Raw genomic sequence first — 12252 nt, 5'->3', positions numbered from 1 at the left:
ATGCGGGTGCACCTGGGAGCGCTGGCCGGCGCGGCGTCGCTGAGCGGGGCGCTCAGCTTTGTGCTCCTGGCGGCCGCCATGGGCACGGACTTCTGGTACATCATTGACACAGAGCGGCTGCAGCGGAGCGGCCCGGGGGCGCGGGACCCGGCAGGGGCCTCCAACCGCAGCCAGCTCGAACCTCTGAGCTCGCACTCCGGCCTCTGGCGGACCTGCCGGGGTAAGGATGTACCCGGGTACCCGGGGCGGTGGCCTCCACCGCCGCCCCTGCGCGGCGCCGGGCTCGCTCGGGACTTGTTGCTTGGAGCGCATCCGCCCCCCAAGCCCCGGGGCGCGAAACGCGGTATCTGGGGTCGGAAGGGCAGGTGGGCAGGGCTTCTGGGGCTGCCTTCGCAGTTCCGAGAGGCGCCGGGGCGAAGCCTCGGTCCGGGGTCCGAACCCCGGGGCCCCCGCCCACCGAGTCCTCTGCCCCATCCAGTCCAGAGCCCGTGCGCGCCGCTGATGAACCCCTTCTGGCAGGAGAACGTGACCTTCAGCGACTCGAGCCGACAACTTCTCAGTGAGTCCGGGGAGGGTGGGATGGGGGAGGACCCGGGGCTGGACACCAGTTTGGGAGCTTTTGTCCAAACAGCAGGCGAGGTGGGGTGGGGGGCGTTGGCGCTGCGTTGGAGAGGGCGGTGGGGGCGGCCTCTGGCACCGGCGGGAGAGGGGAACGCGGGTAGGAGCAGGAAGCGGGGTCCACTTGCTCCACCCGTAACGTGTGGTTGAGGATTCATTCAACAAACGTTGGCTGAAGGCTTTCTGTGCGCCAGGCACCGTGCTGCTGCCGAAGGCCCAGGCCAGGCGCTCAGTGGGCGCACAGACTAGCTGGTGAGACCGAGGTGGAAGTGCGCAGTTACATTTCAGAGTGACAAGCAGCACGAGGGAGGGTGGCTGGGAGCCCGAAGAGACACCTAAACCAGCCCGGGGAGCTGACTGTCACAACCCCCTGTCAGACTTCTCTGCATCTTCGGTGTTGAGAACAAGCGCTTGGCAGTAGCAGGGATGCAGTAAATATTTGTTGAATGATTCAGGAGAGGCAACCAGGAGGCAGAGGACGGCTCCCTGTCGCCAGGGACCATGTGTCTGTTGTTCCTGGCTGATTTCCCAGTGCCTGGCACGGTGATTGGAACTCTGGAAAGGTGGGAGAATAGAATTTGAGAAAGCAAACGGGCTGAATAAACAGTGGAGGAAGGAGGGAAGTCAAAGTCATAGTTCGATTCACTGAGGCTCGCAGCTGGCCAGACATGGAGCTGAACGCTCTCCATCTGTGTCCTCATTTCATCTCCACAGCCTCCCTATGAAGTTCTTTGTCATCTCTGTCTTAATCTTTATTTTTCCAAAGAGGAAACTGAGGCCCAGAGAGGTACCACAGAAAGGACATGATGCAGAAATGAGGACTGAGTTCCATAGACCTTGAAAAGTATGCACAGCTTTTGATAGATTTACTGAGTGAGGCCTGGGGATGTGACTCTTAGAATGAAGACAAGTCCCTAGCATGGCCCACAAGGGCTGCCAGGGTCCCTCTCCAACTCCACTCTCCCCTTTGCTCTTTCCTCTCCGGCTATGCTGGCCTTGGTCCAGTTCCTGGAGGGGTGCTAAGTTTCCTCCTGCCACAGGAACTTTGCACATGCCATTGCCTCCAATTGGAGTCTCCCTGCTCCCATCCTTCCAGCTTGACTTGGTCAGCTCCTACTCGTGCTACAGGTTGTGTGGCATTTTTTTCGACCCTGAGCTCCATGAGGGCAGGGACTACGTCTTTCTTGCCACTGCTGGATTCCCTGTGTTTAGCACAGAGCCTGGTATAGAGTAGCCCATGAGCCAAGGTTTGCTGAGCAGGCATGAGAGTGAATGCAAACTCTATTATTTAGAGGTGGAACTCAATCCAAATTTGTTGAATGACTGAATGAGTATATGAATGAACCAGACTGTTTCTCTAAAGTCCAGTGGTGGGCTGGAAAATACTTAACAATTGGCTGTCTGCGGGAGGGGAGAGTCTTGATTTGTGGCATCTGCCAATCTCTGTGGTGTAAATATTCCCACTGTGGTCAGTTTCCGGCTGTCAACATGATGTCAGCTGGCTCCTCATACTGCTGAAAACTTAACAGCTGACTCTGTGATATAATCCAGCTCCAGCACACCACTGAATGAAGTTCCATTGAAGGAGATATCCCCTAGATGCTTGGAATATGAGGCGGGTGGAGGAAAGGAAGTGGTCTCACGAACTCTGTCCTCAGCCCCAAGCTGTGCTAGGAGGAACTTTGGGTGTTCTCAGAGCATATCAAGAGTAATCAAGAATTCCTGTTCAGAAACTCCTGTGTTGGCTAACAGGCTTCTGAATGTAGTGCTGTGGTCCACAGAGAAGGCTGGAGAAGGTAGCAAGGAGATGGTGTATCAGCTACTACAGCCTTACAACAAAGTTCGTGTCTCTTTGGACTTTAAATCGTTCCTGTGCAGCTTATTTTATTTTATTTATTTTTGGCCGTGTCAGGTCTTCGTTGCTGCGCACGGGCTTTCTCTAGTTGCGGCGAGCGGGGGCTACTCTCTGCTGTGGTGCGTGGGCTTCTTATTGCGGTGGCTTCTCTTGTTGTGGAGCGTGGGCTCTAGGCACGAGGGCTTCAGTAGGTGTGGCATGCGGGCTCAGCAGTTGTGGCATGCAGGCTCAGTAGTTGTGGCGCACGGGCTTGGTTGCTCCGCGGCACGTGGGATCTTCCCAGACCAGGGCTCTAACCCGTGTCCCCTGCATTGGCAGGCAGATTCTTAACCACCGCACCACCAGGGAAGTCCCCCCAGCCTCTTTTCGATGCAGTCACATCTCTGGTCCTTTGCTGGGCTGGGCGCTGGCATTCAGCCTGCTCATCACATCAGTGAGTAAACTGGATGGCTAACCACGGTCACCACTGGTCTGGCCTCTTCATGAAACTTGATAATGAACCAACCGTGTGTTGTCCAGGGTTTTGAGAAACAGGCAAAACTCACATCCACAGTCTGTTCATCTGTTCCCTTGGCCCTAGGTCTAACACCCCTGCTTCACCACCAACTAGGCACGTGGCCTTGGGCAAATTTCTTACCTCTCCGAGCCTCAGTTCCCCCATGGGCAAAATGAAGATAACTGTCATGTCTCCTCATAAGGCTAATTCAAGCATGAAGTGGGAGAGTGTATTTAAAGAGCCTCATGCAGTGTCTGGCTCCTTTAAGTCTGCCATAAGTGTTAGCTGCTCTTACTACCATTGTATCAGCAGAGAGAGGAGGCTGCCACTTCAGACCTCGTGCTCACTGCACATCACCCCCAGAGAGAGCTTTTTCACAGAATCTCTTTATCCCCAGAAAGAGTTTTGAATGTTGTCCAAGTTCTTTTATTATATGAAGACGTTTCATTCCCTTTATGCAGAGCCCACAGAGGAGAGAGGCCAGGCGACAAGCAGCGTGTTCTGTGAGTCAGCCTCCTAGACAAATCCCCGTGGGGGCGTATGGGAAGAACCATTGGTTTTCCCTCCAAGAAAATCCAAGCAGGTAGCCTACTTCAGTACCCAATAAAAATCCACCTTGCTTGGATGTTTTATCTTCCTGATTAGCTCTGGGGATGTCATGGGTTTGGTTCCCTGGCTAGGGACTGGAATTTGTTTTGGTGGTGGTGGGGTCTTCAAATTCAGCACAGTTTACATAAAAGAGCCACAGTCTAGAACCAACCAGGCTAGCTGTACCAGCCAGGAGTCTTTTGATGGTAAGTGACAGAAACTCAAATCATACTAGCTGAAACAGAAAAGGAATGCCTGGTCCACGCAACTGAAAAGCTCAAGCCCCCTGGGATCCAGAGCTAAACTCAATTTCTTTTTCTCCTCTCTGGGCTTTGCTTCTGTTTGGGTTCTGCTTTCAACTAAATCCTCTCCAGAATCAGCAACCTAAGCAGAAGGAGCCTGTTGCCCAGTCATTCTGCAAAACCTCCGGGTAGGTCTCTGACTGGACTAGATTGGAGCATGTGCCCAGGTCTGAGCCAGTCAGTGTGGCCGAAGGGAAGGAATGTGCTGATTGGCTGAGCTGAGTCATGTGCCTCTCCCAGCAGGATGTGGGGGGTGGGGTCAGCCACATCATAGATAAGGGCCCTCCTTCCTCCCAGCTGTGTGACCTCTGGCCAGCCACCTGCTTCCATAAATGGGCTGTTTTATAAACAGCAAGGTCCTACTGTATAGCACAGGGAACTATATTCCATATCCTGTGGATGGAAAAGAATATGAAAAAGAATGTATATATATGTATAACTGAGTCACTCCGCTGTGTAGCAGTAGTTAACACAACATTGTAATTCAGCTATACTTCAATAAAATAATAAATTAAGAAAATAACTGGGCTGTTTTGAGATGAAATGAGATCACGGAAGGAAAGCATCCAGCGTAGGGTATCACCCAAAGCAGGAGGTCAGTTATTGTCTCCTCCTTCTGCTCTAAGTCATATTGTCTCCCTGAACCTCAGCCTTCTCATCTGTAAAATGGAGCTAATCATTGCAAATGCCTTTGCTTAGTGCTGGGGATAAAACATGATGAGACAGGTGGGGTCCTTGCCACATAGGCTTAGTGTCTGGTGCAGGAGACAGATAATAAACACATGGACCAGTGAATAAATTAACATAAAATGGCTTCAAATAGTAGTAGGTGTAACAAAGGAAATAAAACAGGGGCATGTAATAAAAGGAGGTGGGGACCACTTTCAGTGGAGTGGTTGAAGGGCAATAAAAATAACAGTCAATGATTACAGAACAGGTGCTGTGTGCCAGACCCTGTCCTGAGGTCTTTACATGTTTAACCCATTTAATCTTCACAACAGACCCACGAGGCAGGTACTGTTATTATACTCCTCACTTTTCAAATGAGGAAACCGAGGCACAGAGAGGTTAGGTAAGTTACCAAAGTTTGCACGGTAACTGGTTGATCTGGGATTTGGACCCAGAAGTTTCTATTCTTTTAGAATGATGCTACACCGAGGGTAATTCCAGTATAACGTGAGCGTGCCAAGACCAGAGGCCACGGCAGACCAGGGGAAAAGTTCCTAGCCTGTTTCTTGGGTTCAGAGTTCTGCTATCTTCCACTGCCTACAGTAGGAACTCAACACGTGAGAACTAAGATTACCATGTAGAATTAATAACACTAATAATGTTGACAGGTCATTTTTTTCCATCAAGAGCAAATACGTACCAAGTGCAAGAGATCTTTTCGACTCAGAAGTGCTTTGTTGCAAAGGAAAAGCAAACCCAGAAAAATGCCAAGTCGTTCACGCCAAGGATAACTGTGTGAAGGATTCATTATTGCACTGTTCAAAGAATAGCTCGATGGAAAAAGCAGCCTTGCAGAATGCTTGCGAGGTCAGGAAGCCCCGGGGTGGTTAGCGAAGTAACAGTCCTCCTCTTAAAGAGAGCAGAGAAGTATTATTCTCCAGAAACATCAGAAGCTCTGGCGAAAGAAGGAAGTCTCAGGAACCATTTCCCAAAGGGGAAAGTGTCACTGTCTTTATTTTCAAACCTTGTCAGTATGACTTGGAGACTCCAAGAAATGTTTAGAGATATTCAGTCCTATTATGCTTGGTAAGGAAGTGGATTTTTATGATTTTTGTAAATTTTCGAGTCTACTGTCATCAGAACATAGCTTCCTTGAGGACGGGGCTGCATGTTAGTTATCTTCCTGATCTCCAACATTATTAGTATTATTAACTCTAGACGGTAATCTTAGCTCTCACGTCTTGAGCTCCTACTGTAAACACTGTAGTGGATTGAAAGGTATCACCGCCCCCCCCAAAAGATGTGTCCACATCCTAACCTTCGGTACCTGTGAATGGGACCTCATTTGGGAAAAGTAACTTTGCAGGTGTAATTGAGTTAAGGCTCTCGAGATGAGATCATTGTGGATTAACCTAAATCCTGTGGCGAGTGTCCTCGTAAAAAAAGGAGAATCACAGAGGAGAGAAAAGAAGGTCATGAGAAGACGGAGGTGGACAGAGGGATGCTGCCACGAGCCAAGGAATGCCAAGGATTGCCGGCAACTGCCAGAAGCTGGAAGAGGCAAGGAAGGATTCTCCCCTGGAGTCTCTGAAGGGAGCGCGGTCCTGCTGACACCTTGATTTTGGACTTAGGGCCTCCAGAACTGTGAGAGAATAAATTCCTCCTGCTATTAAGACACCTAGTTTGTAGTAATTTGTTATGTCAGCTCTAGGAAATTAAAACAACGATCTCATCTATAGAAGTGCACCCCCCCCTCACCGCCCACCCTGTTTTTCTGCATCGTCACAGTCGTGTCCTTTGTGACACTCGGTCTGTAATTATCCCCTTTATTTCCTGCTAGTCTGTCTCCTGTACTGGACTGTGGTCTCCATGAGGGCAGAGACCTTGTCCCCTGCAGCATCCCCAGGCTCTATGGGGCCCATAGACGTTTGTTTCTGAGTGAGATGTGACTGGAGGTGGGGACATTTCCAAGTAGAACATAACTCAGAATCAATATTTATGTCCTCAGACAGCAGTCCTGAAAATCAGAAAATAAAAAATACCAAGGCACATACCAAAAATATATATATACTAAACCAATTTCAGCAGGAGATCTTACAGCTTTCCCAGGGGTTGTCCTGTTCTTGCACAGACATTTATTTGAACATGGACGCGAACTCAGCAGCAGCGTTGTCTGGGGACCTCACACATGGGACTGCTGGGCCAGACCAGCTCCGGGAAACCTCATTAATTTCTAAATGAGAAATGATTTCATTTCTCAGCCATCATCTGGAAGCAATGCCATGCAGGAGACAGAGCTTACAGAACCAGGTTTTCACACCAGCTGTTGTGCTTCCTTTCCCAAAGTTTTTCCTTAAGAAAGAAAAGAAAGAAAGACGGAAGGAAGGAAGGAAGGAAGGAGGGAGGGAGGGAAGGAAGGAGGGAAGGAGGAAGGACTACAGGTCCCGCCCCCTGGAATCACATTTTATCGTGTGACAGCCCCGGAAAGGAAATCAGCTTTGTCTCCTCGACTTGCCAAGGCTGGTGGCATTTAGGGTCTTGAAGACAAAGTGATACGATCACAGTGGAAGTCCGACTGAATGATTATCTTCATCATCTTTATTGTTGGCAGGGTTATGGTTTATTTAATACTTGCTCTATGGAACTCCATTTTCTCCACATGCATTGTTCTTATGATAATACCATGAGCTGCACATTATGACCTCCATTTCATGGATGTGCAGATGCGGTTCTGAGGATTAAGTGACTCACAAAAGACATGCAATTTGGGGTCAGAGGAGGGTGGTGGTGGATGCTGGTGGCACTTTTCTGAGTCGTTCTTTCTCTGGCCTCCCCCTTTCTCTCCTGCTCATCCCCCCACCTGTCACTCTTCTCCAGCAGAGGACGCTTCCAGTGGCTGGGAAGGACATGAACTCCTGCATCCTTGCTGGCTTTGCTCCCTGCTGAGCCCTGGAACCTGGCAGGTGCTGGATACACACTTGTTGACTATCGCCTCTGTCCTCTGGTGAAGCCGCATTCCTTCACGTCTTAGCTGCGGCTCAGCCCCTGTGAGATTTTCTCAAACACCCCGGCTGAGTTGGGTCCCACTCTAAGTCTGCTCTCTGTTCCAACCTTCATGATAATGGTACCATATTGACACCCACCCAGATCTCCCACTGAACTCTGCTCTACTGTAAACCACTGCTTGGAGTCCAGCAGGCATCTCACCCTTGACAAGTCCTGGTATCCACCGCAGCCCACTCTGCCTCCCCCATCTTTCCCATCTTGGCAGATGGCAACTCATCCATCCCGTGGCTCAGGCCCTAAATCTCAGTGTCACCTTGCCCCTCTCTTTTTCTCCTACTCTCATCAAAGTGGTTGCTTGTTTTACCTTCAAAATATACCTGGGACCTGACCACTTCTCACCACCCCACTGCTTCCATCCAGGTCCAGGGTTATTGCAGTAGCCACCCAATGGTCTTCCTGCTTCCAGCTTGGTCCCTGTACTGTTTTCTCGGCCAGCTGAGAAGTTACCGCAAGCTTGGTGGCTTAAAACAACAGGAATTTATTGTCTCAAGTTCTGGAGGTCAGAAGTCCAAAATCAAGGTGTCAGCAGGATTGGTCCTTCTGGAGGTTCTGGGGGAGAATCCATTCCAGCCCTCACTCCTGGCTTCTGGGGGCTGCCGTCCATCCTGGGTGGTCCTTGGCTTGTAGAAGCATCACTCTGATCTCCATCTCTGGTTTCACCTCATCTTCTCCTCTGTGTTTTCTCCCCTTTCTCTTATAAAGTCAAAGAAGATATACAGATTGCCAACAGAGACATGAAAGGATGCTCAACATCACTAATATTAGAGAAATGCAAATCAAAACTACAATGAGGTATCACCTCACACCGGTCAGAATGGCCATCATCAAAACATCTACAGACACTGAATGCTGGAGAGGGTGTGAAGAAAAAGGAACCCTCTTGCACTGTCGGTGGGAATGTAAATTGATACAGCCACTGTGGAGAACAGTATGGAGGTTCCTTAAAAAACTAAAAATAGAACTACCATACGATCCAGCAATCCCACTACTGGGCATATACCCTGAGAAAACAAAAATTCAAAAAGAGTCATGTACCACAATGTTCATTGCAGCTCCATTTACAATAGCCAGGACATGGAAGCAACCTAAGTGACAATCAACAGATGAATGGATAAAGAAGATGTGGCACATATATACAATGGAATATTACTCAGCCATAAAAAGAAACGAAATTGAGTTATCTGTAGTGAGGTGGATGGACCTAGAGACTGTCATACAGAGTGAAGTAAGTCAGAAAGAGAAAAACAAGTACCATATGCTAACACATATATATGGAATCTAAAAAAAACAAAAAAGGTTCTGAAGAACCTAGGGGCAGAACAGGAATAAAGACACAGACAGAGAATGGACTTGAGGACACGGGGAGGGGGAAGGGTAAGCTGGGACGAAGTGAGAGAGTGGCATGGACATATATACACTACCAAATGTAAAATAGCTAGCTAGTGGGAAGCAGCCGCATAGCACAGGGAGATCAGTTCGGTGCTTTGTGACCACCTGGAGGGGTGGGATAGGGAGGGTGGGAAGGAGGGAGATGCAAGAGGGAAGAGATATGGGGATATATGTATACCTATAGCTGATTCACTCTGTTATACAGCAGAAACTAACACACCATTGTAAAGCAATTATACTCCAATAAAGATGTTTAAATAAATAAATAAAGTCATTGGGTCTCACCCGAGATGAGCTCATCTGGAGACCCTGGACTTCGTTACATCGGCAACGACTCTTGTCCCTAATGAGGTCACATTCACAGGTTCCTGCTGGATGTGAACTTGGGAGCCGCCTTTCAACCCACTACGCCCTCTGCTGTCCACTCTCAATATAGTGGCCAGAGCAACCTTTAGAAACTGAAGTTGAATTCTAGTTTCTTCCGCCCCAAACTGTCTGGTGGCCTCCATCTCATTCAGAGAGAAGTTCAAAATCTTCCCGATGGCTCAGGAGCCCCACGTGAGCTGCTGTTAACTCTGCCTTCCTCCTGCACTGCCTTCCCCTCCCTGACTCCCCGCTGCCCTCGCCGGCTTTTGCCAGCCTCAGCCGCACCGGGCACACGCCCTCCCATCTCAGACTCCACCCCCGCCCCTCCCTGAGGCCCCTCCCTTCCGGCCCTTGCGCAGCTGCCTCCCTCGCCTTCTTCAGTGAAGAAGCGAGTGAACAAGGACCATACTTCCCTCGAGGGGTGTGTGAGAATTACTTGAGCTGATACTCATACAGCACAAAGTCTGGCATAGCTGAGCCTCGATAACTGTTGCTATTAATAATATTATTATCATCATCATCATTATTATTTTTTGCGGTACGCGGGCCTCTCACTGTTGTGGCCTCTCCCGTTGCGGAGCACAGGCTCCGGACGCGCAGGCTCAGCCGCCATGGCTCACGGGCCCAGCCGCTCCGCGGCATGTGGGATCCTCCCGGACCGGGGCACGAACCCTTGTCCCCTGCATTGGCAGGTGGACTCTCAACCACTGCGCCACCAGGGAAGCCCTACCACCATTATCATAAGCAGCAGTGGTGTTGATTTTTTCCCCCAGCGTGTGGGTGCTGGCCCACAGGAGGTGCTCAATGAATGTCTGTTGATTAACAGAAGGATGTTAGTAACCTGCTGTCCTCCTGTCTCCCCTAAGCCATGCATGGGACGTTTGTGATTCTGCTGCCCCTCAGCCTTATCCTGATGGTTTTTGGGGGGATGACAGGGTTTCTGAGCTTCCTCCTGCGAGCCTCCCTCCTTCTCCTGCTCACGGGGACCCTCTTCCTCTTTGGAGGTAGGTGCCCACCCTGCACGGGGCCTGGGTTCCAGGAGGGGCTGTGCCCGATCCCCTAGAAGCGAAGGGTTGGGGGGGGTCCCATCGCTTCTGGGGCTTGCTTCCCCCTCCTGTGATCTCCTAGCTGGAAGGGATCAGTAGCTCCCCACCCAGGGTCCCTGGGTCTGTGTTCCCAAGAGAGAAGAATAGGGGTGAGAGCAGATTCTGAGAATCACTTTGATTATTTCACAGAAGAAGTGTGTTGTAAGAGCGTCAGCGTTAGGGCCATGGGCTGGAGGGAGATCCTCACTCTGGCCACCCTCAGTCTTCCATGTGCACCTGCCATCCTGACAGGCGTTGCTTTGATTGATTAAAACCAAACTCACAGCTGGTTGTTTTATGGCCTCCCTGCTTCTGGTGCATTTGAAATGGACCTTAAAAAAGAACAAGAACAGTAATGACACACACACGCAGAATCCATGGAGGGAAATAAAGAAAAGTAATGCCTGGAGGTGAGAATACGGTGAGGCTCTGATCCCCTCCACCCACCTGCTATTATTATTAATATTGGCATTAATAGTTTGCCCAGTGACTAATTCTCCAAACAGCACCTTCCAGGGGAGCTCTCCTGATGGAGAAATTCTCTAATTTGCCACGAAACAGGCAACGAGCACTTGGCGTGTGGCAGGTGCCAACGTGGAGCTGAGATGTTCATTTAAATTAATAAAAGTTTAAAGAGCCGTGTGGGGCCAGTGGCTATGGGACTGGACAGTGCGTTCTAATAACGTATGCATGGAGCACTGCCGTGTGCAGGGTGCTGTTCTGGGGGCTGGGCATCCAGGGTGGACCCTCTGGAGCTCACATTGGGGCAGACAGGCATTGGTTAAGTCGTTTCACAAACAAATTCTGACCTGGGAAGTGATGGAGGGCCATGTGATGCTGTGAAACCCCACGGTGGGTTGGACTGGCTCAGGGGGTGTCCAGGAATCGCCAGGAGCTGAGATGCGGGGATGGGCAGGAGTTACCAGTGGCAGGAAGGGAGGAGGGAGCACACTGGGCAGAGGGACCGGCAGTGGGAAGGAGGGGCAGTGCCCAGGGATGGGGGTCTGATCTGCTCTCCTTTGCAACCCCTTCAGCCTTGGTGACCCTCGCGGGCATCAGCGTCTACATCGCGTATTCAGCCGCCGCCTTCCGGGAGGCGCTGTTTCTCCTGGAGGAGAAGGCCCTGCTGGACCAGGTGGACATCCGCTTCGGCTGGTCCCTGGCCCTGGGCTGGATCAGCTTCATCGCCGAGCTGCTCACCGGGGCGGCCTTCCTGGCAGCAGCCCGCGTGCTCAGCCTGAGACGGAGGCAGGACCAGGCCATCTGAGCCCCGATGCCTGGTCGTGGTGGGAGGGAGGGACTTGGCGTGGGGGCCTCATGGACCCATCTCGGTGGGCTGCGGCTTCCTCTTCCTCAAAGGCCACCACCTGAGAGCCGCTGTGGACCGGGCTCCAGCCCTGGCTGCTATCTGAGTGCTGCCTGGCACGGTGTGTGCTCTGTCTAGGCACGTGTGTCTCGTGTGGGCTGGAGGAGGCTGAGTGCCAAACCCATGAAAAAGCATCTTCTTCGTCATGTACAGAACTTACTGACTGCAACCTCCGTGAGTCTCCTCTGGCTTCCCTTCATCCTCACTCCTGCCCTTTGGATGGGTTTCTCTCCTTTGTTAAGGAAACGGAGGACCAGAGAGGTTAGGTAAGTGTTGCAAAAACACACAGCAAGCTAGAGGCATGTTCTCCTTTATCACGGCTTTTCTGAGCAGGTTCATGCCGGCTGGCTGCGACGTGGATCCTGTGTGTGGAGGATGCTGCGTCTCAGACACTGGGCTTCATCCTTCCCGCGACCTGGAACCAGGCAGGAGGCACCGTGGGAAATTGGAGG

The 12252-nt window shown here is 51.0% G+C and overlaps 1 protein-coding gene across 2 annotated transcripts; it reads left to right on the top strand.

The window, feature by feature from the left end:
- Nucleotides 1–11701, top strand: TMEM114 (transmembrane protein 114). 2 transcript variants are annotated; one of them, XM_032606748.1, is made up of 4 exons: nucleotides 1–220; nucleotides 479–559; nucleotides 10216–10353; nucleotides 11469–11701. In XM_032606748.1, exons 1-4 carry the CDS (start codon nucleotides 1–3, stop codon nucleotides 11699–11701), a joined length of 672 nt encoding a protein of 223 aa, XP_032462639.1. The 2 variants fall into 2 exon arrangements, with proteins under 2 accessions (XP_032462639.1, XP_032462640.1); XM_032606749.1 differs by lacking the exon at nucleotides 10216–10353.
- Nucleotides 11702–12252: the final 551 nt, after the last annotated feature.

Source organism: Phocoena sinus, chromosome 15, assembly GCF_008692025.1.
Source record: "Phocoena sinus isolate mPhoSin1 chromosome 15, mPhoSin1.pri, whole genome shotgun sequence".
Lineage (NCBI taxonomy): Eukaryota > Metazoa > Chordata > Mammalia > Artiodactyla > Phocoenidae > Phocoena > Phocoena sinus.
This window is presented reverse-complemented; position numbering and strand designations above follow the sequence as displayed.

Excerpts from the sequence above, each read along its gene's own strand:
- TMEM114 (XM_032606748.1), top strand. The coding sequence starts at position 1 with ATGCGGGTGCACCTGGGAGCGCTGGCCGGCGCGGCGTCGCTGAGCGGG. Across the intron at positions 221-478 it reads CCTCTGGCGGACCTGCCGGG|TCCAGAGCCCGTGCGCGCCG; the intron begins GTAAGGATGTAC and ends TGCCCCATCCAG. Across the intron at positions 10,354-11,468 it reads GACCCTCTTCCTCTTTGGAG|CCTTGGTGACCCTCGCGGGC; the intron begins GTAGGTGCCCAC and ends CAACCCCTTCAG.